Raw genomic sequence first — 27,294 nt, forward strand, 5'->3', positions numbered from 1 at the left:
GCAAATCGTAAAGTGACCAGTAGCAATGCCTGTTAAAAAGTCCTATAGTTGATTCAATTTCACTTACAGTGACAGATTATAGTTCAAATGTAGTAAATTATATTGAAAAAAACTACGAATAAAAGTTGTTAAAAATGAGGCAGAATCATCTTTTCTTTTCGATATAATTTATTGAATTACAAAAGCCTAAAAATCGCTCACTGAAAATTCTGTACGGCTGGTATATGTGAATCCTGTAGAAACTTTAGGCAAGATGTGAAAGTTAAATAATCATTAGTCTATCTCTCTCTTCCAGACCCACAGTTCCTGTGCAAAAGCATATACGTACCTGCACTGAACCATATCCATTTATCACTATTATAAAGGATTCAACCATTCAAATGAATAATCTCAGTCACGCGTGTCACTGAAAACAGAAAATGAGAGGAAACAAGAAGAACTAAATTCACATCAAAGACTACGGTGGCTGCTTGTAGCCCAAATGATGCTGACTAAAAAAAATCTGCATTTATTCTAGTTCAGACTTTACGAAATTTAATAAAAATATTATTGTATCGAAAACGAGACGATGTTTTTAAAACTTGAAATTATCGAAATCTAAATTTTACAGCATAGCAACTATTGTGCTCACATAAAACGATCTGGTCAGCTATATCGATTAGCTTTTAAAGTCTAATAGTTTAGAATGGGCGTGTGTGTATGTGTGTATAAAGTGTATGTATGCTTTTTGACGCATGCTAGCACACGCTTAGAGTCTGCTTAAGCCACAACTTAATGACTTTGTTCATTGCAAGCCTTATATATTGTAGACCTAGTCTGGCGTGTCAGAAGAGAAGTTTGTATTAGAGCTATATACCTATCCGACTTCTTGGTTCTCTAATCTCTGTAACGTCCGAGACAACGAAGTCAGGACGCCTTACACTCAAGATTACCCACGTTAACCTCAACTCTGTGTATATAGATGCCTTTTCTGTTATATTTTCCAACTTTTCATTACTTATATATATAAGCATATATATTTCATCCTATGAGTTACGGCCCAGAAAAGATAATTGATACAGATAAGAATGAGTGAATATTTTTTTAATTGATATTTGATGCAAATTGTTGTTGAAAACAAAAATGTATCTAGAGCAAATCATTCACCATTGAGTACATTGAGTGCCAACTTTAAATCCAGTGGTCCTTAACCAGAAGCTTCAAGGTAAAAGTTTTATGATATTTTGCTCAACAGTTGCGAGGATTTGTACATTGGATTTCTATATCCAACGGCATATACTATATTGCATAATCAAGTGATCAAATAATAATTTCGATTAATCCTTTGCCATGTCAGTCTTGAAATACTAGATAGTAAACGCATACAGCAATGCGTATATAATTAATGCTCTGCACATCCGATAGATGAATCGTTCATCAATTGCGATTCAAAATCACGCATATAAGCTCTTTATATATTAGTTATTCTAATTTTGCGTCATACTTATCGAAAACTATTAAAGCTCACGTATAATGATTCCATGTTTTTATTTTTGAAGAAACTAATTTTTTACTAATTTCGAAACTAAAATTATTTAACCGTGTACGTATGAATTTGACGTAGATCAGTGAATTCGGATTACGTCATACTTTTCTATTTAAAAAATACATGATGAATAAAAATTGTAAATGACAATTATAAATACTTACACATGATGTGTGAGATCTATAGAGAAAATTTAAGGATAACTTTACAGTTGCTGTACTACATTCTAAACTATTTTAAAATGTTGTCCATTTTTTTGTATTGGGACGATTTTTTTAGTTTTCTTTGAAACTTTCTAGTTTAAAGTCCAAATATTTTTATTATATTCGAATTGATTTCGAGTCAGCAGTCCGTTTTAAGTTTAACACCTAAAATAACAGAAAAAAAATAGATTGTTTCAACGTGCACCTGGACTACAATCATTCGTTTATCCAAATCAAACATACACCATCACAAAGTTTTTTTTAAATACCTCAAATCGAGACGATTTCAGCTAAAGGAGGCATTTTTCATACTTCTGAACAATATCTATATATTCTGTCCAAGTATAAGTTCAACCAATCGATTTTTTTTGTCATTTTTGGTGTTACGCTTAAGAGGGATTAGTGACTCAAAATTAATTCAAACTTATTCAAAAAATAGATGGCCTTAAATAACTAAAAATTTAAAAAAAAAACTAAATAAAATTCATTTCGATACGATAAAATTTACGGTGAAAAAGCATTTGAAAATTGACAAAATTTCATTCCAAATTGTTGTTGTTATAATTTTGCTGCGTGTGTGTATTAATGTTTTTTAAAACAAAAATAAATGAAGAGTGCACAACTTTACTATGTATTACTACTCATATTTTTCACGCTAACACATAATGTTTTGTGTCATATATCACTAATTTCATTAAGAATGATCCATAGCTGAGTTTTTCATTTTTCTTTGCCTTTTTTTTATATTATAAAGAATACTGAGAAAATGAGAGCAAGCAGGCGCCAGCAAATGAAAAGTACCAGACGTAAGAACTAGACTTCTTGAGAAGAGGATCATATTGAGAAATTCCCCAAGTCATTCTTGCAGTATTACAAAATTGTATGAATGAAGAAAAGGTCGGATCATTTCGCTATTTTATTTTTATTGACTTCTATTTTATGGATAAATAATATTCCATATATTACGCTTTCACGCAGTATGATGTATGATATTTGCATTTTGAAAATACCACTGCCAAAGTAAAGGAATGTAAACGTACGTAAATATAGTTTAGACGAGAAATAATCTCTTGAGAAATTATTAACGAAAATTTGATTTTGAAAGAAACTTTCATTAATTTTTTTTAACAATTAATTTGCTTTCAATACGCTCATTAAAAGCTTCTTTTGATTTTATGTTTTGAATCACCACCCTCTCTCACCCGTTACAACAATATTTCAATTTGTTACGGCTTTTATATTACGAGCTGGAGAGAGAAAAAAAAATACAAAAAAGTTGAAAAAGAGTTTCCGGCAAACGAAAGATTGCCGTTAGATGGTGTCCGTATACATGTACAATTTTATTCACGAGAAAAGCTTTTAGGATCGAATGAAAAACAAAGTACGCTTCAACTGACAAAAGAAAAGTCAAGGCATTGCGCGCGTGCAAGTAGTATTCTTCGGTAAAAACGAGGTCACTGTTCACCATTGCAGATTTTTGTTGTCTGATCTAGTACTAGACAACTTGTTTGCTATGGTCACTCTTATGTGTATCAATAAAAGTCATATTTTTATTTGTTCTCGAAAAATATGATTCCAAAATCAGCTTTGCTCTACCTAAATTCTTTATTTTGGTGCAGATGAACTGTTTTATAAATTTTTTGGAAAATAAGGTCAAGACTTTTACGTGCCTATCAATATGAAAGCATATGCTTACTTTAATAAAACTAAAGTTGATAAATTTATTTTTATTTCATTGTAATGAAGTTCAATAGAAAATTTTTTCAAGTTTATTAACACTTGGTCAAAGTTTTTACGAGTAATAAAAAATCTCGGCGTGCATGGATCGTCAAATGAAAGAGTCTCGTTGCTTCTGACCGCGGAACTAAAAATCATGCATAGTAAATATTTTCAGGAGCATAGAGCTTGCACTATATTTACTCGGTAAAAAAACTCAGCTCGAAATTCCAGAATATAAAACGCACGCGCAACTCGAGCGTAAGTAGAAACTAAGGCAAGCACATACTCGCATACATGGAAATGTAGTAGTACTTGCATAGGAACGTGCACACACGCACGTACGCAGGCAAAGTAAGCGAGATCCTGAAGCTAGCTCATAAGAGAGAGAGAGAGAGAGAGAGAGAGAGAGCGCACAGGAAACTTACCATACGCTTTTCGAGATTCTGCACACGACAATGTAAGTAAACTTGAGCTCCCAGCTGAACAGTTATGTTGCTATCAGGATCCTCGAAGAAAGGCCTCGGCTCTGGAGTCGCTCCGGTTTCCGTGGCGAAGCTCTCCTCCTCGTAGACCTGTAAGCAGCAGATCATGGCCAGTGACGAATAATGCCTCGCACCGTCCGGATTCGCTTCGACAAAATTCCACGCTAATGTGGCACGTGTTCGAATCTTTGCGCAGCCCCGACCGAAACAGGAAGTACGAACTATCTCGTGGCTTGCGCATAATATCGAGCCGTTGAGGCATGCCGACGCGACCATACACAATATTACGTATAGCATGTATTCCCGCGCGCAGGCACGGCGTGACTTTATGCAAACATATGCGTCCCTCGAGGCAACAATATGTCTCCCCGAGAGCTTCGAACTTTATTGTTAGGCAAAAATCATCTACTTCTACTTTTCAACTTTTTTTAAGTAAATACCATTATCATAGCCAGACGTGCGTAAGCTCTTACACGTGTATGGTATGCGTTGCGCGTTCACGGCCTAGTAAAATGAACTTTTAAAAGTTATTGAAAAATGAAATTCACTAGAGCAGAAAAGATGAGATCGGGAAAAATATATTGTCCCGCACGACTGGCGCGTATACGCGCTGTGGCTTGAGTCGGATGCTCACGAGACGGCGACGACGACAAGCGCCCGGACTTCATTACCAGAAAGTAAAATGGGTCGATGTGCATTTAGATAATAAATTACTGCCTTAAATCACTCACCTCGGTGAAAGGAGAGCTCAGCTCATGCCAGAAGGACCTGGGCAGATTTTCAAGCCCAGGAAATGGCTTACCACCTGCAATGCAAGCAAAATTTTTCCTTAAGAAGCCATTTTTCATCCCGACGAGATTAGATCAGATTTTTTCGGCTATCATACACATGCAACTACTTTTTGTTGTTACTTCTACGTCTGCGTAAAAATTATACATATGAAACGATGTCGTGTACAATGTGTCTTAAAAGATTATTAAAATTTGAAAAACCGCTATAAGATAGTTTCTTCAAAAAAATGACTATCGATAAATGGTCTTGAAATTTTAAACACATATGTTTAACATAAACACAGTGCTTTTCATATGTGTGAGAAATTTCAGGAACTTTAACCAAACCATTTCCCAATTATAATTAATCAAAGTTCGGTACTTTAACATGGGATCTCTATGCTAGCGTGTCGAAAAGACGCTATTTTGCGTGATTATAAAAAAACGCATCGATATTCTTTTCAAAAACTAGAAGATGATGGTTTAGTATTATATACTGAAAACTGAAACCTACCTCAAAAACTGGAATAACTTGACCGTACAGTTTTTGAGAAAAGTTAATGTAAAAACATTGCAAAAATAAAAAGTTAAGGGAAGGCTCTCATGAGACTCAATCAAAAAACCATAGAATAAGGTCAATGTGGGTATTTTCGCTCAGCTAAGCCCCTATTTTCGCTGAACTTTGAAATAAATTTTTACATGAGTTCAAAACTTAATACCAGTATTTAAATAATTAATTAATGCTGAGCGAAGCGAAGTCATTTATTCTTTTAGCTCAATTGATTTCGGCATATTTTGTGTCAACGGTTTCTAGAAAACGACGTCCTGGAATGTTCTAAAAATTTTAGGGGTTGTTGAGGATGGTGAGCTGAAGGTCTGATTGTCACATTTAACCAACCTGGTGCACCAGATCGCCGATCTGGCCCCTGTAAAAACTTTTTCGAGAATTTTCGTTATTTTTGGGTTGTAATGACTAGGTAAAATATGTCGGACTACATTTTGTCGACTTGGTGAAGCAGGTCATACAAGGCTTTTTTTTTGTTTTTAATCCGAATGCACTTGGATGCACTTGGATGCACTACATATGCAGTTTTTTACGAGTTTCCTTTAAATTCATGTAATTTGTCGGGAACATTTTTTAATTACATAGCAACTTGCCACCGGGTACCCGAAGTCCTGTTTTTTTTTTGTTTTGAATCCGAATTCATTTGAATGCACTTGCACTACATATGCAGTTTTTTCAAGTTTCCTTTAATTTGATGTAATTTGGCGGGAACATTTTTTAATTACAAAGCAACTTGCCACCGGGTACCCAGTAACCTGATTTTTTTGGTTTTGAATACTAATGCACTTGTATGATTTAGTATCATCGCGAATATTCTGTTTACTGAAATGGCTCAGCATTCTGCAACTGGAGTTGGTACTTGTATAGTTATATAGTTATGTTAAACATGTTCAGCTCAATACAGCTCAATTGAGCGAATATAGAGACATGAGCGAAAATACCCACATTGACCTTACACCCCCGAAACCCTTTTTACCAAAATCGATTCGGTTAAAAAGTTATAGGCAAAAAACCGGAGCTATCTTTTTACGAGCGAACGATGTATGTATGTATGTACATTCGCTTTCTAAAACTTTAAACGCGGTTTTCTCGAAACCATGTTTTCTGAATCGGGCGCCAAGATATCTCAAAAAGTATTGCACTTAAAGATACACTTTTTTTATTTTAAAGCTAATTAAATTGTCTGGATCTTAAACCAAAAAAATTTTTTCATTATTATTATTTTTTAGTGCCCTTAGAAGAGCCAAAAAAGGGCCAAAAATAATTTTTTGCATTTATTTTGGTTCAAACTCCAGCAAATTTCATGTAGTTTAAGAGAAACTTCGAAATTTTGGTTTCAGGCAAAAACTGAAGGCGCTAGCTTGTCGCCCGTTGAGGTGTCTTTTTTTAACACGACCTCCGTCAAACGCTAGTAGGGGATACATAATTCGATATTTTGGTCTGAAAAAATTTGTAAATATAGTTTAATACGTACTTTAAAAGTACCAAAAAACTTGACTGCATTATTCACTTCCTTCCACGAAGAAAAAAAACATAAAAAACACGTCATTTTTTAAGCGCTAGATGAGAGCCTCCCCTCTTTTTGACCTGAAACCCACTTGTTGAGGTTTTTGGGTTTATATTAAACAAAAAAAGTGCTGTTGTAAATTTTCTCTAAAATCTATTTTTCACGAGATATAAACAATTCAAATTTAAACAATTTCAAACAATGAATCTTTAAGATTTTTTTATCTCAATAAGTATGAGCTCTACGAAAAATTTAAAAAGAACAAAAATGTCTTAGAATTTGTCAAGGAAAGCGTATAAATTTTTTCAGATTATTTTTAGACATATGTCCGAATTTGTATGTTAGGTTCTGAGGGAACTACCTTAAGCCAGATTTTATGGCACTTGAGTGTTTATAAAACATAAATCTTCATTCCCTGAGCTTTTATCCAAGACGATATGACGGGTATAATTCGTGTCACATGTGAATTAAGAAGTTAAAAGCGACATTGGCTAATTTAACGGGAAAAATCATTGTAGTCGTGCACCGAAATCAGCAAACAAATTTAGGCGCTTGTACAGTCAAGCAAATCTATCTCTCGATCCATCATTGAAAAGCTTCAATGCGTATCCGTCTGTCGTCACGATGCACATAGACGTGTGCAAACTCAATAGCGAAAAAATACACCGAGGCTCTGGAAGTCGAGCGATAGAATAAGTCGAAATAGCGGCAGAGAGCGAGAAACGATTTTACATACATTTTATATGATGATGCAGAAAAGTACAGAGCATTCAATTCGTTTTATGCGCGCAATAGGTATCCTCCACTTTACTTCGCTTATACAATTGTAAAGTCTGCGTAAAATCTACCGTTATATAGCAGCAACAATCGAACTCGCCTTTTTTATGCACTAGCTCGATTGTATAAGTATATATGGGCTATATCGCGTCAACTGTCCCCCCTTTTTTTGTTTTGATTTTTCATATTTTATTCTGCTTCCCAAAGGTGAATATGAAAAAATTATTGAAACATGATTTTTTATGTAAAATTTGATGAGGATTTCAAATTTGATGTCAAAAATCATATTCATAAACTCCAAGTACCTTAATTCCCAAAAAAAAGCTTCAGGAGCAAAAATAAACATGTTCGTATCCAGCTATATAGCCAATATTGTAATATGTTCATCGATACACCAAAATACAACTTCTGATAAATTTTTGTCATCGGCAGACAAACAGACTTCATTATTGAACATGATATGAGTCAAGAATAGAGGAAATCTAGAGAAAAATCATGTTTTATTGAAAAAAAACGTAAAGAAAAAACCGTTCTTTTCGTAATTAGGATATTTTTCAATGGCTGTATCTCCGTCGTTCTGGAACCAATCTTAAATCTGAGTACGGCGATTTAAAGATAATAAAAATATCTTTCACATGAAATGACACAGAAATTGTTTGACAGTTTAATCCAAGCGTCTTCAACATCAATTTAAAAAACGCTAAAAAACGACAATTCGGAGATTTTTCGTTCCTCTTCAATAACACCCAATAACCGGGGGTGTGGTTATCGAGCTCTACGTAATTTTTTCATGAAAAGTAAGTACATGTCTTAACCTAAATAATGCGATTCTCTAGGTTAAAAAATATGCTTCTTTGCCCGAGCTATAACTGAAGAATACGCAAAATTACGTAAAAACGGCTAATTTTAAACCTTTGAGGTGCCCCTACAGGGCTGAAAATTTTACTGAAGGCTATTTTCATATACCCAAATAACATACTAAATTTTGGAGCAGATCCATGAAACCTCTCCACAAAACTCGCCAAAAAGTAAAAAAACTGCTCTTATATATTTTAGATCACTTCTTTATTTGTCGAAATTCATTCTTACAAGAGCATACACAAGAAAGTACGCGCACTTTTCGTTCAAATAGATATAGGTATGCTCTGTCATCATCAATTACGTTTTACCGATCCGTCGCAGCCGCGCGTCGCTTCATTTCTCATCGCTTTTTCAGCGTAGCTGACGTTTTATCTCTCACTTTACCCCTTGACATTAGTGCTCATTTTATTTTTCGATAGGGACATTGGCTACGACACACAAGACTTATGGAACTCGCATTCATTCGCCTTTTACATTGTGCAACGCTCGAAAAAATATTGTTTTGAGAAGGCTCGACCTTTTTTCAATCTCGTGATTAAATTTTCAATGGCAATTCATTTTTTAATTCATGTAGTACGAAGAGCTATATTTTTTGTACAAATTTTGAATAATCAAAATTTTTTCCTTTTTTTATATGTGCTCCATAGCCTCAACTGTTATCCCATGCCCCTCCTTACCTCATACAACTACTTTCACAGTGTACATTGAAGAATCACAATTCCAGAAAATTTTGATTTCTTCGTCTACTCCACATAAATCTACGGAGACTCAAAATTGCATTTTCATTTCTTAAATTTTATTTTGCTTTTATGGAGTGACTCTAAGAAAATATTTGAACAATGATTTTTGACGTTAAATTTCGTTCTAAAAAATTAAATTTATAACTTCATAACTCTTTAAAAATGAAAACTTGTATAACCCTAAAATAAACTTGTTCGTAATATTTCAATAGACCAATATTAGAAAATGTTTTTTCGAATAACAAAATGTAACTTTTCACTAGATGGTTTCATTGGTTAACCAATAGAGACATTTAGTAAAGTTTGAAGGATAAAAAAGAAAGAAAAAATTCATGAAAATGAGGAAAAAGTTATTTTTCTCATCCAACGAACATTGCCAAGTATCAACCGATGAAGCAATTTGATGAACAGTTGTTCTTTGTACTTTGTATTTTAATAATATGTGCTTTAATAATATTTATAAATAATTTTTTTAAGTCATACCAAAAAAAAAGTAAAAATTTGAAAAATGAAAATTAAACTTCGAGCCTCTGTCGATCTGTGAGGGCTAGATCAAAAAATTGGTTTTTTCTTATGCACTTAAATTTTTTCGATACATTTTCGATTATTTTTTATCGTTGCATTATCAAATTAATTCTATTAACCAATTCCAAGCTTTACTCATATTTATTATATAATTTATACAAAATTTATAACCAACCTGAAGGTATGCCTGCTACCGATAGTCCGATAAAGTGCATCAAAATGACGGCCTTGAAGGCCGAAATTCTTCTCAACATGGTAAATCATTCAGCTTATCTCCTTACACAGAGTAAAATGGATTTTTCACAACAATTCTGTAATCAAAAAAACGTTTACTAGATTTTAGTTAAAATATTACTGTAATGCAATTCTTATGAAGATTTTGCGTTAACAATCATTATAAGTATCTAAAAAATTAATTTGATTTGATTATTTTGATATTTAAAATTAATTAATTATCGCAAACACAGAGAGGGTAAAGGAGCAAAGCAAGGTACACTCGGCAAATATCGATAAAGAGACTGACGAAAATCCGACCTGATGGCCAATAGCAAAGGACGTTAAGCAATGGTACACAAGGCAAGATCTTCCTGCGGGTTTGCTCAAACTGTTCAATCAGAACTGATACACGCGTTACATGAGCTTCTGCGAGGCATGAAATCCTGCTCGTTCCTTCTTGAGCTTCCAATAGCTATCGATTTATCAGAAGCTGAATCGACACTTTACTGGATCGAGATTTGCTTGCTTACGGCAAGTTACAACTGTAAAATTATATAATCATGTCAAAGAATAGACTCTAAATTTATCTGTAAAAATATTTACAAAAAAAGACAACAAGTTTGTGTACTTTTGCAAAATTAAAAACGTATAAAGCGGTAAATTACGCCGTAATGAGATTCGATACTCTTTTAGCCTAAATATACGTACATAACTACCGAAACCAGTGAATTTATCATTATAATCCAGTTCACGTCTTTATAAGTACGAGAGGTGAGGTGCAACGTGTTTATGGGTTCCAGCAACAGCCCGAGGCGTTTTACTGACGCATGTGCACTCTGAATTTTATATGCCCGTGAGGAACTGCGATACTATTATCATTATCCACCATCAAAGACACTCACTAGAAAATTGGAATTATAGATCCTGAATGATATTATGCTGTTCCATACATTTATTTTTATTAAAAAAATACTTTGAAATCAAATTTTTTCGCAAACCAATGTTGCACAAAATTTCATTAAAAAAGGTCAATTCTTTGTTATTTTCTTTGTGATGGAAATTTTCATTTGCTAGGGAACGAATCAATCGAAAATTAAACCAGGAAAAGTTCGCACGCATCCCAATCCCTTTGAAATAATAATAAAAATGAAAATTCGACAAAATGAATTTTTACGCCATTTCGTAGATTTAATTTTGGCGTCACAGCTCGACATACTATAATCTTCTTTTCCTTCAGGCTACACGTGTCTTCCGTCGACAAGTAGATAAAAGTCCGTGCGTGTAAAAGTCAGTGGGGCAGACGACAAAGACACAGTGTTTCCTTAACTCTGTAAGATATATACCATAAATGCACGAGAGGATAGTTTGCGACTTGCTTGGATATGAAAAAAGTGTGAGTGTAAAAACATTGCGTTGTATAGTAGAGAGGCCGAAGATGTGCTCCCAAGGCGCAGCAAAAGTTTCGAATTATTTCGCTTCTTATACGCAGGTGTTGCTCCATAATAAGTGGTGTCGCTAGTTTGTGTGAAAGCGTTTCTGACTCCCATATAGGCATAATCGTACATATTGACCATGTCTTTATTGCATGAATTTTCCTCACATCCTAGGCTTCTTTCTTCACTATATATATTCACTTGCTCACATAGATTTGCTACCTTCATTAAAGCTTTGGCGAGTACTTAGGGTAAATGTACCTATTACCATGGATTTATTTTAAACTCATCTTGGCTTGGGCATAAAATTGAAAGAAACGACATAAATATAATTTTTTTTTCGAATGAAAGAATAAACATTTCTTTGTATTGTGATGCATTAATAATGCTTTTTTACAGAAAACATTAGTACGAAAAGTCAATTTATAAAATAAAGTAGAGTGTGTGCAATTCTGTTGGTTTGTACCTATTACCGTGTGTGTATTATCGTAAATTTAAAATAGTATCTCAAAAAAGAATCTGAAAAAGTCGTGTTTTTCCAGTAGTTTTTTTGGTTTTTTCCGAGTTATTTTCCAAGGAATCTCCCCAACAACACTCAATGCTAACAGCGCACCTAATCTCGCGAGATGTTATATTTACATGACATCAGTCCCACGGCAATAAGAGCGGGCGCAAAAAATCGTGTGTGTATTACCGCGAGCGCATTTAAAATTATATTAAGTGTGTTAATTAATTTTACACAGTTCTAAAACAATATATATATAGTATTTACTAGCTGCAAGTATCATTTTAAGATAGCTTCTCTGTCAATAATCGTTAAAATGAGGTCTAAACGTAAACTGTATTTTACAACTATTTTCACTTTTTCGGATCAATGGAGACTGAATATTTTTAAATGAATTAAAAGTGAAATGATTCTCTGTAAAACACCTGGGGGTTTTCCCCAGTTAATACCCCAGTTGAGGGCCCAAGCGCAGCGAGGGTCCTGCTGAGCCGAAAAGTGTCCCCATAGCAAGAGTATCGTACATTTTATAGTACTGTGCAAAGTTCAAATTTGTTTCACTTTTCCAATGCATAAGTCGCACTTTCTGGTAACGCGAAGTGAGGTTAGCGTATGCGAGTGTGATGCGAACGCAGCGGTGCCAGAATGTGCGACTTATGCCACACAGTGCTATTGCTATAAAATATAGTTAGCCAGTGCGCATGCCTGCGTACGTATTTACTGCGTTCCGGGTTCCCCGCATGTCTAAAAAAAGAATCTACAAGAGGATATGTTTAAAAGTGATCGATAAAAGAGACCAAAGACTCAAAACGAGTTGGAAGATGAAAAAGTATACTGGACGGAGTCAGAAAATACTCAGTTACCCGAAAAAAGCATAAGCGTAATAATAATAGTAAACTTCAACATCCAGTAGTGAATTTGTTAATATTACGAGAAGCTAAACGTCAAAAAAAGAAAAGAAAAGAAGTAGAAAAAGGCTTCTACTGAAGTGTGAGCACGTGATCAAAAAAGGGGACAGGAGCATCAAAAATGAACTCGCACGTTTAAAACGTCGATTCTAATCGCTTACAATTACGAGGAAAACCACTTTTGGAGCTTACGTGTTCCGATCTATTTATACGACCGATTCTCAGTGAAATCGAATGTCCAAAAATTTTTTGTTTTTTCGATTTTATCACACATATCTCCAAAATTTAATTTGAACTTTTGGGACCACCTGTCGCTTTTTCCACGAGCCTGAAATTTACGTTTTTTAAAACTTCAGGCTTTTTGCGATTATTTGAAAATTTCCTAGCTTAGTCTGAAGCAACTATAGGACAAACGCTAACGAGCATTTTGCTAAAAATTAACCAAATTTTCAACAAAAAAATAATTCTCTCAAGTGATCTGAATTTTTTAGAAGGTTTAACAGATAACCGTATAATCTAAGAATATACAAAAAATGCAAAAAACGTCGATAATCAGTATATTTTTGCCGAGATAGTTTTAAGAATAGTGAAATTCCTATAGGATCATTTTAAGTACAGGAGCTTAATTATACAAATCATTTTTTTTTATTTTCACTATCATAAGAATTTTTAAATCTGGGCTACGTATATTGTGCCATTTTATGAATATTTAAAATTATCGCAATCAGTCAAATGAAGGCGGACAGCTTTTCATTAACAGATGATCATGCAAAAATCATGTAACAGTATTGAATTTAAGAAAATCAATTTATGAAAGCTCTGTCCTTTAAATAATTGAAATATTTTTCAAACCGAACATCTGAAACACCTTTTTTTTCATAAATAATCTCTTCTAAGCACAGGCATTTATGAAATTTAGTGCCGTTTTCATCCTATAACGTATAAAACTGCAATAGAACAAGTATCGGTTTATCCAAATAATTTTTTCATGGAAAATTGGAATGTATAAAATTAGTATCAACATACCCGTACATTAATTAATTTTTATAGATAGATTTAAATGTGGGACAGTATTTTAATGGTTTCAAAATAGGTTCAAAGGAAGTTTGCCAACTTGCCTATAATAGTCAGATGGATGAAAAAAGGAATTAACCAAGTACTGAGCAAACAAAATGAACAAAAACAAAAAAACCAAGATACATATAAGACAGGCGTACATGCGGTGAGCGTGCAGCGTGCGTAGTAGGACAAAAAAAGGAGGAACAGGTTAAAAAAGAAGGAGAGCTGCTGACTCGACGCGAGGTCGTGGAAATAAACAACAAAGGCGCAGCGAAAGACTAAAACAGATCCTTTTGTTGAGAGAGAAAGCGAGAGAGAGAGAGAGAGAGAGAAAGAGAACAAGAGCCTCTTCGACGCTCGTTAATCACGGCAAAACGCCTGGCGCATACCGTCTCTATACTTTTCTGCTTGTATATAATATATGTATATATATATACAGGTACAGAGATAGAAAAGGAGAGCGACATTTTTACCCTCGAAATGCTCTCTGATGTCTTTGCAACCGTAACAGACCTCTCTGTAGAGCAAGAGAGAAAGAGAGGAGTACATTCGGGAATCGAAGCATGTAAGAGACTCTTCGTACGGCGATACCCGATGCAGGAGTAATAGGTGAAATAAATAACTACTCTGAAGTCTGAACCATCACTTAAAAACGATGTACGGTTTAAAATTGACAAATCTTCTTCATTTTCACTTTATTTTTTAAATCGAGAAGTATGTATTCAAGTACTAGATTGTAGTTGCTACACGTACCGAGGAAAATCTATTTCGGAAAAAAATGAACAAAAAATAAATATACACAAACGAAAACATAGGTTTACACTTAAAAACAGAGCTTGCACTTGAAAAGTCAAAATTCATTCGTCAAAAGCTGTGTAATATTATCGATAATATTGATGATAATGCAAACAACAGGAGGGGGCAGTAGCTTACAACATGGCACAAATATGTTTCGTGCAAGTGACTGCGTACACTAGCAAACTCGACCGGAAGTTGTGAATGACGGCAAGTTGTACAACACCCTTTCCAAATGACGCTAACGTGCGCATGTGTGGGTGTGTGTGTGTGTGTGAGGCTCCGAGGCACTGCTGCGCAAATCCATGTTCATTTCAGTGTTCACGCACTAGCGAGCGATTAATTCGTTCGAATGCTTCGAACACAGAAGACTAAATGTCCTCGGTGATGTCGCATTTTCTCCATACATCAGTTACAAATTTCGATGAAATTCCAAAATATGCATAAATAAACATATTTTCTTAGCGATCGTATAACATTTAATACGCATTCACGATCAACGGTCATTCAATTGATGTTGCACAAATCAATTATATTTTCCGAATTCCGTGTATTTTTAAAAATTACTCAGCAATGAATTGCTTGTTTGATTTTTGATAAATCAAACTTTTTTACTGAACAACGAGGTGACTTTTTCATTCTCTTATTCAAATGTAACTAATATACATTATTAATGAACTATAAAATTTAGGAAAAATGCATCACTGTTCAATGCCTCGAATATTTGTTTCAGTTACTTTCATCAAACTTTGTCGTTCAGTCCTTGTATTCAGTGAAAGATGCTCTCTGACTTTTTCCGCATAAGTTAATGATAGAAAGCGTTTTTTTACCATATACTGGAAGGAAGGCACGAGTGTGAAAAATAGTGTATGATGAAGCAGAGGTATATTACTTAGCGCAGGTACTTCAGCGTGTGTTAACGTGACAAATAAAACTTGTATTTCGGTCCAAGTCACACGCACGATCTGAGTGAACGTAATCGAGCCGGAAAATATCCTTTTTTTTCCTTGCCTGTAACGTTGATTCTTCGGGGCTCGCACGAGCTAAACAGTGAGCCACTTGAATTACTTTAGATATATTGACAAACTATATACGCCCTCGTGAGCACGGACATCGAAATTCCATCGATGGGGCGATATTGCTTTCCCGAAATTCGACTCTTTTTTTTCATTGCGATCCCGCTTACACTATGTAATGCTCGAGATATATCGTACAGAAAGGCAGCGTAGCGTGATATGGAAAAAGTTGCCAGCGAAACATAATGTATACGCGGCTTGTTATTAATAGGAACACGTGTATATGGTCAATTTTAAGTTGAGCTTCACTACAAGAAGCTACGATTTTTCAAATAATGTACTTGTAACAAGCAACGCTGTAACCAACGTATTACGTTGGTTTGCGCGTTTCGTTTTTACGATCCAATATTTCCCAGAGTTCCGATACATTTTCATCCGAAGCACACGATCTACAAGTTCTTTATGAATTATTCTTCGACTGGAAAGAAAAATTAACGAATCAATATACGCCAGTGACATGTGAAAAAATTTCAGTAAAGTGCCCCAGTCGAAAAGCTTAAAATAATTTGGACGAATATTATGCAGATGCACTTGATCATGATTCTATTACATTTAAACCATATCAAGTCTTGCATTCGTTCGCGAATTACTCCTGATTATTTAAAAATAATTGTATTAAGTGTGTACCAGTATACGTAAACATTCATAATGATGCAGTACACGCTCGACTTGAACAAGAAATTATTATGTTTTAAGAATCATGAAATTCGAATCCAAAATCAGTCAAAATCAGGATTGAGCGCGAGTGGGTCCACAACTCTCAAGGGGACCCACCTGTATTGAATCCTGTTTATTAAACACATGAAAATGAAATTTTTATATTTAAATTTTTGGTTTTCGATTTAAAATTTGGTTTTTACAAGTCATTTTACATCAGAAAATATTCTTGAAATTCCTTTATACTAAGAGACAGATTGGTGTTTCAAACAGATATTTAAAAACGGCTATATAAATCGAAATAATTGAAAAAAGTTGTTTTTTAATAGTAAAATATGTTCGTATTATACCTTATGGACAAAAAAAACTCTTATCCAAGTTCTGTAAACCAAATAAAATTTCTTTTACTGTAAGACTATACTAGCACTTAGCGCAGCGAGGGAAGCAGGAGCACGAGTTGGAACACATACTCCGCACGAGTTGAGTATACTATTTTTTGATACAGCTGCGGATAGTTCGTTTTTCCGCACGCTTACGAACTTTCCGCACGCTGTATCAAAAATTTGCTTTAAGAACAGAAGAATCATCTGTTTTGATAAGTATTATAAAAAAAGTAATGTAATTGCGGGATTTGAAGCTTGAAAAGAAGTTTGTTTTGGTCAATCAGGTGTAGTATAAAAATATTTTACTATCAAAATTATATATTACTGCCCTTGGTCGCGAAAAAAGGAAAGTCCTACAGTACCTGTAATTAGCAGTCGAAGCGAAGCCGAGGCTGATGAGCACGTACTCTGGAGGTTACTTTTTTTGCGGCTTCGACCTGTATGCTAATTTTCATACCCAGTAACCTGAAAATAGCTTTTTTCAGTTTGCGTACAGGCCGGACGTAGTCATTTCTGGGCCGCTGGTATAAAAAAAAATATTTTCAATTATTTCGATTATTCTTAATAAACGCTGCGCTTGGGCAAAAACAACTCCCGGATGAGTCATCTTCTTGACGAACTTGTTACATAATTTACTATTCGCGTACACTATGCTTAAAAAGCTGGGCACATGTAGCATAAGGTATACGCCCCTATTTTCGATCAGTTTGGCCCTAATTTCGATCAAATTTAAATCAATTTTTTATGTAGGATTGAAACTTGATATCTGATTTTGAATAATGTATTTCTGTTGAAGATTTCGATTCATTCAGCCAATTAGTAAAAAAAATTTTCTTACGTACTATTAAGTTGTTAATATTAATTATTGATTGAATATAGGGACAGGATCGAAAATAGAGGCATATACCTTACACAATTTTATGCAGTAGCAATTGGAAAATACTTACATAATAAATATGATACATCCTATAAAAACGCGGCAATTTACCGTACACTAGTATCCGAAAACGCTTTTTGTGCACCAAAAAGTGTGCGAAAAAAGACTTGACGGAAAACGATTAACGTGTAAATGAGAGAAAGCAAAAAAAACGGACTGCGGATAGTGAAAAACGAAAATATAGCATAGTGAAAATTTTCTATTTTTTTTCATTTCGTCTGTATCGCGAACGAGTGTAAGCGGATAACGTAACGGCAAGTTTTGATCAAATCGGTCACAATAACGCATACATGGAAGTGTATATACCTATATAGGAAAGTGAAAATTTCCGAGGGGGTTTGAGCTATTTCGACTGTGGTCGAAGCTGTGCTGTTCCTTTACATTCAAAATCGCATTTTATTTCTTTGAAAATTTAAACGATAAATTCCAGTCTGATACATCATAAAAATAATCCACGATATAATACGATCCACATAATAATATGATCAAGATGATATAGGTGAAAAATAGTTTTTAAGGTAAAATTTTTTTGCTTTTTTAGCATGACTTTTAATGAGAAATAATGGCGTCATGATTCCGACCTTAAATAAGCATAAACATAATTTAAAACAACTCAAATTGAAAAAAATGCTTACGCATAGGAATAATTTAAAATAAGAATAACGAATAATTTTGTTGTAAAAGTATGGTGCCTCCGAAGTTACTTATTCTGAATCCGTCCCCATATGCGCGGCTTTATATCGTTCCGTACGGTGTGTATTGCGTATTAAGAATAGCAAAGACCTCACGACGTTACAATAATTACTCCACCTTATTCAGGTCAGTGTCTAATTCAATTTCATAACAACAGCGAATGCCAATTGTGAATTTTACTCCTGGCTGGAATAATTGTTGTCCGATCCAATACATTCACAATCGTTTGGTCTTTGATATTTACCTTTGATGACTGTTATTCAGAAACTTTGTCAGTTAGTCTTGGTCATGTCATGTTGTTAAATTCCGCCTTGCATATCTAGAACACGAAATAAATAAAATGAGTTGATCAGTTTAAACTTTAAATAATAATAACAATTCGGTAAAAAATATATCGGTAAATTATTGAACGCGTATAAAAAGTACATACATTATGAAAAATAACACACTCGCGAGGACCAAGTCTTTCATTATTGCCTGCTATTATCCTTGCTAGAGACCCGATATCCTCAACCATATTAAGTATATTCACTGGCATAGTACGTATGTATTAAAAACATATTGGAAAATATAGAGCGAGTAAAAGAGAATTCACATTTGAAAGTCAATGATTACCCGATATCGAAAAAAATTGCAGTCAATTTAATAGCACTTAACATGCAATCTTTCTGCAGTAGTACGTATCAAAATACGGTCGTACTCGAATGAGAAAAGAAGAGAGAAAGCAAAAGCGAGAAATGTTATCAGATATCCATACAAAAATGTGTAATATGTGCATATGCAATTAAAGTGAAGACGAGTGGAAATTACTTCCGTTTTTTTAAGTTGGGGCGTGCTTTTTAACACGAATCATATTTATGAAAATGTTTTAGGTTTTGTAGGTGCATTTAGGAGCTGTTACAACGAGTTTGAAATTTAGCAAATTCGCCTCATAATGCCGCGCGGGCCTCGCTCTAGGAAACTTGACTCTAATACCTTGAATTTTTAGATAAGTTCGACGCTTTTCACCTTGGGATCTATACACTCCAAAAAAAATCCAGTGTTTTTAGAGTAAAATTCAATGTCCTTTTCCATTCCTAATAAGTTATGATCGCTTAAACATATAAATTTTCCATATTTTGCACAGATTTTTTCGTTTAAACGATCATAACTTTTGAACTACGCATTGGATCTCAAATCTGAGCCAGGTTTTGCATGCATCAAATTATGTAATTTCAAAGTTTTTCTAAAGCTCGAAACATGGAAAAATTTTACTTTAAATCACTACATCCTGATAGTTAATGGGTTAAATGTTAACATCGATTTTAATTTTAAAGCACGGTTTTAAGCTGTGCCTATAGGTTATAAACCGTGCAATTATGTTTTTATATCACAAAGAAGTGATCTAAACTTGTGGAGCAAAGATTTTTAATTTTAGGAAATAACGGACACCCTAATGTACAGAACATAATGCACAATGTTAATTCATCGCTGCTATAATCTTGAATCTCACACACTAGTAAAGCATGAAATAAAATTATAGTGTAGTTAAGTGATGTTGTAAATAATTTTTTAATCCTCCATTGCTGATAAACCTTAAGTGTGCGTGAAAAACGAAGGCTAGCTTGAAAAGTTTATAAGTTGGATACAGAAGTATAATAAACGGAGAGCATGGCATATCAGCCATGATCGTGTAACATGTATAATACACATGGGCAAGCTGTGCGAGCAGGTTTGTATCACCGATTATCGTCACGCATTTGCATGCATGGCAACGATTTGTTCGTCGAAAGGTCATTTCAGCCCTTTTCTAATAATGTCTATTGCACAGCAAACATCAATGCAGTTTAGGCTACTAGCAGTGGCTGCAAGTCACACCGCATGCTATTCAGTTAATTTTTATGGTCCAAGTGCATGCACGCTGTAATAAATTCTGCCTTTCTTCATGAAAAATAATAAAATACTAATTAAAGTTAAGAGGGACACGATATTTCATGTACTTTTGAGATGTTTCGCTGCAAATTCCTCTTTGCTGTCAATGTATGAATGAACTTCCAAGATTTTATCACATCAGAAAATCAACATCTTTGTAATTGCTAAATCCGGCTTAACCAGTCTTTCATTTCTTTTTTTATCCCTTTAGATTCTGACATATATCTTCATTAAATTGAAAGAGAAAAATACATAAATGGAGCTAATAGATAAGTATTTCTATACAAATAAAAAATAAATTTAAAAAACCAAAGAGCAAATACTGTCGCAACATGAAAAATCTGTAATGAACTGGAATTTGCAACTATAAAGGTAATACCAGTTATCGAAAGGCTGTTTAATCAAGCAATATCTTAAAAGAAGAGAAAATTCCATTTACCGACGCATTCCTTGCAGAGAGTGTTCCGCGAATAAAAGAAAAAAACTCAATCGATCGTTGAAACTTTGTCATTTTTGTAAATATACTGCCATTTTGAAATTTAATTGCAAAAAAATGTTAATGTTTTTTGCACATAATATAATGCCTATACTAACTTAAACGTTATAAATAATATTTAATAATATTTTATACATTATTTTTGCAAATAATATTTTCAAGTTTTATAAAAATTTCGAAACGCTTGAAAAAATGTCCCACCTTTAAAACGAATAGCATTGAAAATAGCATTTTTCGATTGTAATTATAATTTAAACTCGTCTCTTTTATGCAGGAAGGGTCTTCCCGTATAGTATAAACTTCTATACATTTTTCTAGCTAGTCTCAATCACCAAATTTTTGTATAACTAAAATATAATTTTCCGCCTCATCAATGCCGTTTTTTAAATCATTCTCTAGAACGCAAGGAATATTTTTCAGCAGTCTAAAAAAAAATTTCTAGCGTATTTTTGTCCCCTCACATTTGGCTCTTACCGAGCATTTTAATTCATAAAATTGAATTATCAGTAGTTGTCGGAAGAGTGTATCAGAAAAATCTTTTGTCTTTCCATACTCTTGCACCATGAAGCAGTTTCTTTTTCGAACTCTTCACCGATTTTATTATTTTTTCCTGTGATTTATTTTACGCTTAGATGAAGTGTTTCGCGAAATCTTTATTTATATGTACGTATCACGTACCAAGCTGCTACTGCTGGTGCTACTGCACTGGTGTTACTGCTACAACACTTTATATCGAATCTCAAAGTTTATTGCTTCAAGCAGCGAGTGCGCGAAGAAAATTTTTTTAAAGCTTTTTTCTGCGAGCTACTTATACAACCTCTCAAAGTAGCTCCTGATGTTGCTCAATTCTTTTTGTTTTGTTGCAATGTTTTAAAATCCTATTTTATGCGAAGCAGTATAAAATTTTTTACTTAAAAAACTTTTTCACGCCCTGTTGTGATCTATAACGATCGATATCGCCCAGCGGCGAATGAAATTTATTATCAAGAAACAAATGTATACATATCATAAATGGGAAAAAATAACAGTGACCATGTAATTTTGCAACAAAAATAGCTGCTACGTAAATATAAGAGCAAAGATCAAATCTCGAGCGGCATTAAAATGAAAAAGAGCGAGTAATAATACACGTGACTGTACAGTCATTTTTATCGCGAATAAACTACATTTTTGTGTTAGTCATAGTCTATGTAGAGTACTGTACGAGGCACACAACAACGCATGATAAACTGAATAAAATTACGTAAACACTATCAAAAGATTCGCAAAGCGTGTAAATGCTCTCATGTTCTCTATTGTGGTCTGAAAAAATATATACAACAAAAAAGTACCTATTACGATTTACAAATTTCTCCCCGCCTCTCTCTGTTTGTATGAGTATGTGCAGAAAATGTGGGGCAGCGAAAAGAAGGAAGTGAAAAGAGAGGATAATTCTTTTATCGCGCAACCAGTGAATTCGCTCGATTTAAGCCGTCGTTTCTATTCAGACTGGTGCTAGTTTAGCCTGATTTCAGATAATGCAACAAATGTCTATACCACTTAGTTGTTACTGACTTGTGTCATTGTAACTTTTTTCTATAGTCTCCACCTGGATAGCTTGCGATATTCAACTCAGGACATACTTAATGAACGCTCTACAGGTACAATGATGCTGAAGATTATCGCTCCATCACTGTACTTTCATTCTTCATTCTTTTGCAAATTTTTCTCTTCATTTTTTTTATTTACCTCGACTTACAACAGAAGCTTATCTCCGTTTCTCATTATAATCTTGATTGTCGACAGAGGAGCAAAGGATCTAACTTTTTTCCTTCTTAACAAAATGGTAGTTATGTGCACCATACCTAATCGCATTCACTATAACAATAAGACTATTTCACCTTCAGGTCACATAACTTGGTCAAAAACTTTTTTGGGTCTTTTAGTACTTAATAATAAAGCTTCCTGTGAACAGTTTAATCCTACAAGGCTCATTTTTAAAATCATTTTCTTTTTACTAAAAAATCTTTGCCATTATTTATCTAAAAAAAGAATGACTCGAAAGAAAAAAATACCAATAACTGAAAATTCTTTGAATTAGTAAAGGAATACGTATGACTTTTTTCTGAATTTTCGAGGCCGTCTATATCTTATTTTCCATGATTGAAATTTGACGGTTTTATTATATTTTTCCTCAGAAATAATTATGGATGGCCTTGAAAATTCTGAAAAAATTACGTTCATTCTTCGACGGCTTCTAAAAGTTTTTTTTATAATTTTTCCTCCAAATTCGTTTGTTTTCGAAATAAAAACAGCTGCCAATATTTATTGGCAAAGAGCTTCTTCATAAAAAATTATATAACCCATTAAGTCCCAAGAGGACGTTTTTTCAACCCTTTATTCGTCCACTGTATTTTTGGTAAAAATGGGGTCAAAAAAATATGCGAGTAACTAATTCTAATGTAAAATTTAATGCCCTTTCAGAATCGGATCTCAGATTTTCGAAAAAATGATCAGAACAAAAGTTAAACTTGATTTTACCCAAAAAACATGATTTTTAAAAAAAAAATTTTTTTATTTTTCGAATTTCCAAATGGAAACCATTTGAAATTTCAAGAGTTTCGTGCAAATATCGATATCTAAACTGAAAGTTAGCGGGGTACCGATTGAAAAAATTAATGTTTAAACACAAAAAATGGCGGTCGAAACTCGCAAAATTGGATGAAAACTTATAGAAATTTTACTCAAAAACGAAGGACTTGAGAAAAAAGTGTATTTTTTAACTTTATTTTCTTGAATCTAAACCCCACTAACTTTTAGTTTAGGTATCGAGGACGCGATATTTGCACGAAACCCCTAAGATTTCTAATGGTTTTCATTTGGAAATTCGAAAAATAAAAAAAATTTTTTTTAAAAATCATGTTTTTTGGGTAAAATCAAGTGTAACTTTCGACCTGATCACTTTTTCAAAAATCTGAGATCAGATTCTGAAAGGGCATTAAATTTTACATTAGAATTAGTTACTCGCATATTTTTTTGACCCCATTTACACCAAAAATACAGTGGCCGAATAAAGTGTTAAAAAAACGTCCGCTTGGGACTTAATGGGTTAATGAAAGCGTTTGGTTATTAAAGAGAAAATTCGTATTTCATTTTTGACTTTTGAATTCCGTTTTCCTTTTTGTATACGAAACTCAAAAAAAATGTAGAGATTTCTGAAATTTCGTGTAAGATTCTCTTGCATTTCCCTTTGCCCCCTCTAGCAAAACTATCCAATAAGTTACAACCATAATTTTTACATGAAACTAATATTTTTTTTTTAATTTTTTTTCACTTTATTTGAATATTCTCACAAGTATATTAACCAAGAGACTTTTGATGCTGTAACACTTTGTCTGAGGTAGCGACCATAAGCATTGTCGCAACAAACAAATAGAACGCTCCAGGAACTTGAACAGATTATTGGTTGAATTTGAATGTTACGATACATGGACGTACAATTTAATTTGAAAGTTTCTGATTCAAGGGTACATCCTGTAAATTTTAAGATACTTTTCTAGTATGTAAGGGTGAAAATATTTTGTTTAAAGGGTTAGGAAGAATTCTCAAAGTTGACTAATATCAATTTTTATTTTCGTGTTTTCAAGAAAAACTCGTTTTAAGTTGGTCGTGAGTGACTAATTGAACGCAGATGAGTTGAGTTACTCGCGGATGAGTTGTTTTAAGCTTCTGTGAAGTAGCTTTTGGCCGATTTACTTATCAAAGTGAAAGGCACATCATAGTGCTGTACGGAGCAAAAATATGGACTTGAGTCGTTCTGTCTATCTAGAGTTTAAACTTAAGTCCATTTTTGAGGGTACACTTTTTTTTAATTTGCACTTGAAGAAGACTGAACTACACTCAAAATAATTCAAAGTTTAAAGTATGATCTCGTTCTTTTACACGCATCATACCTGTAACAATAATCAAACGCAGTTCTAATTACATACGTAGGCCGAAGCACGACTGAAAATTACGAAAATACGCGCCTTCTCGTATTAAAAGTACGAACTGTTTAAGTTTAAATTTACAAATTGCAACATTTGCACTTTTGAAATCATCATACTTTTTTCAAAGCAGATTAGACGTTACATCGTGCTTTAAAACTTAAAAAGGTGGACTTAAGTCGTTTTGCCTTTCCGGATTTTCGCGAAATGGACTCATTATGCACGATGTTAAAACTAGAAATGTAAGCTATACTCGTATACTCCGACCCTTGTACCTTAGAGTAGACACTATAGATAGGTATTTTTCTTCATAAAATCGGTTTTCAGAAAAATGGACTCAAGTTGCCTTTCCTCTACAGAAATATATTCTGCATAACATGGATTTTCAGAAAGAATTGTACTTATTGACCATTAATCATGAAACAAACATTCTTTAACAAATCTTGTATTACCATCCAACGAGGATCGAAAAAGCGAAAGAATATTAGGCATTAGTAGTCACAAGAATTATGTCAAACGAACTCGAAAAATAATTTATTGAAGAATCTTTTCAAAAAAACGCCTGAAATAAGCAAACTGTGCTTTTTTAAATTACTAAAAATCTAAATTCTCACAGGTTTGCAGAATTACAATCGGGACATTGACACAGTTACTAAAACCTCTAGCCTGGCAATAATTGGCCATTGACAGCGTCATCTTATCGCACAGCCATAAAGAACTTTCTCTTTCAAGAATCGAGTTGAAATGCCCGATTTAAGACCTTTAGCAGTAACGTTGCCTACTTTATATATTTTTTATTATGCCACACATATCCGAGTTTTGACGAGTATTGAAATAATGCTGATTCGAGGGAAGATATTAACATTACTTTCCTATTTTTAAATTATTCTGACATTATCAAGTAAACTTATTGATATTATTACATTTTTTTTTAAATATTAAGTTTTAATTAATATGCAACGCTGAGTTTTCAATTAAAACCAGTTTTTTTGTTTAAGTTCTTGATAAAATATAACTATACTAATCAAAGTTTGATAACGATGACAAAGAAACATACACCATGGACGGACTTTGATTAATTTAAACATATTGACGTGAAATTAAGTTATGTGGGATGAAAATACTTTCGAAGTATATTTCTACTCTTTTGCGAATAAATTATTATGCTGCTCGTTTCATGGCTACGTCCACTTCGTTAATTGCAATCAAACAACTTATTTGTCCTGCGCAACGAGTTGTCACCGAGCAAGGAGCCTCGCAGTAACTTCGTTTATAATTCTGAAAAGTCAATGGATTAAGTATATAAGCTGGAGTATTGTGAAATTGTAAACTCATCCAACTACTTTGATAATGTTATCCATAGATGGAAAATAAACTTTTAGATTCACGAATATTTGTTTAGCTTAAATTGAAGTTCTGAAGACATTAATTTCCTTTCTAGCATTGATTAATACAACTATAAAGCTCTGAATGTTATGCATCATTATGGTAACAATATTTTTGTTAGTAGCTCAAAACAACATTAGATGGCTAGAATTAATGCGCATTCTTGACGATGAGTGAAAGCAAAAATGTACTGAAAGAGCTTCCTTGACAATAGATCACGAAAATATTCGAAAAATAATATATTCTCGTATTTATTTGAATTCCTTCGAGTCAGATTTTATAAAAGCTTTTCATGCGATACATTTTTCATTCGAATCTTGCAAAACTATATACTGATGAAAAGTCGCCAAATTCATAAACGAGAAATCACATCCAGCCTGATGACAACAAATGTTATCAAAACACGTCCGCTCAGCCATATAGAGGCGAGAAGGAAAAATTCAAAATATAAACTCAAGATGAGAAACCAATCCTGGTGTTTGCAAAAAACAAACTCAACGCTGTAGTAATACTCTGAATGGAAAAACTTTTTACCCTTGATTTAGATCACGCGTGGTGTGTCAAACTTCAAGACCGTAATTCAAACTTACAATTTTGAGCCCGCAATGTGTATAGTGGAAAATATACACATCATGCAAAAGTTGAAAAAATTGAAGCGTCAGAATGCAAAGGTAGACGGGGGAAGGAGAGAAAGAAAGAGGAACCGAACGCGACACCCGAGTGTTAGCTGCTAGAACAGATTAGGAAATATTTATGGTTCAGTAAATCAGATACTGTCGGAGTCCTCCACGCTCACTCGCTCCCTCTCTCTCTCTCTCTCTCTCTCTCTCCCTCTCTTTCTCTCTCTCTTTCAGTGTATTCTCTCTTTTAACCACCACCCCCTTTTACATGAATGTTTGCTCGCTCGCGTTGATTAATCAAAATAAGTCCTTTCAGAGAACGTACGAACACAGAAAATAGCAACATAAAACACTGAAAGAATAAAAGCCCCGAACGCTGGGGTATAATCTTCGGTCTTATACGTGGCGCGCACGTGGAAAAATAAACGATGACAGGTCAACGTGTATTGAAAGCTTCGTACTGATTCATGCTGTGTATAAAGGATGGACGATTTGAAATTTTTTCTTTTGATAAACAAGATGTCAGACGGGGAACAAGATAAAGTAAGTAATATAGCTTTCGATACGCAAAATATGTAAGATG

The 27,294-nt window shown here is 33.8% G+C and overlaps 1 protein-coding gene across 2 annotated transcripts in view; it reads right to left on the bottom strand.

Moving 5' to 3' along the window:
- The window catches only part of LOC106650755 (peroxidasin-like), a 167,947-nt gene that overhangs the window by 108,769 nt on the left and 31,884 nt on the right, over window positions 1-27,294 (bottom strand). The window contains exons 2-6 of one of the 2 annotated variants that reach the window (XM_023462012.1): window positions 18,578-18,652; window positions 17,066-17,224; window positions 9,850-9,985; window positions 4,661-4,734; window positions 3,873-4,019 (exon numbers count right to left, since the gene is read on the bottom strand). In XM_023462012.1, the coding sequence (XP_023317780.1) occupies window positions 3,873-4,019; window positions 4,661-4,734; window positions 9,850-9,928 (300 nt within the window). In that variant the 5' untranslated portion in view covers window positions 9,929-9,985; window positions 17,066-17,224; window positions 18,578-18,652. Of the gene's footprint in view, window positions 1-3,872; window positions 4,020-4,660; window positions 4,735-9,849; window positions 9,986-17,065; window positions 17,225-18,577; window positions 18,653-27,294 lie in introns of those variants that run through there. The other variant, XM_014368957.2, reaches the window with a different exon arrangement.

This window comes from Trichogramma pretiosum, unplaced genomic scaffold, assembly GCF_000599845.2.
Source record: "Trichogramma pretiosum strain Unisexual culture from Peru unplaced genomic scaffold, Tpre_2.0 scaffold52, whole genome shotgun sequence".
NCBI lineage: Eukaryota > Metazoa > Arthropoda > Insecta > Hymenoptera > Trichogrammatidae > Trichogramma > Trichogramma pretiosum.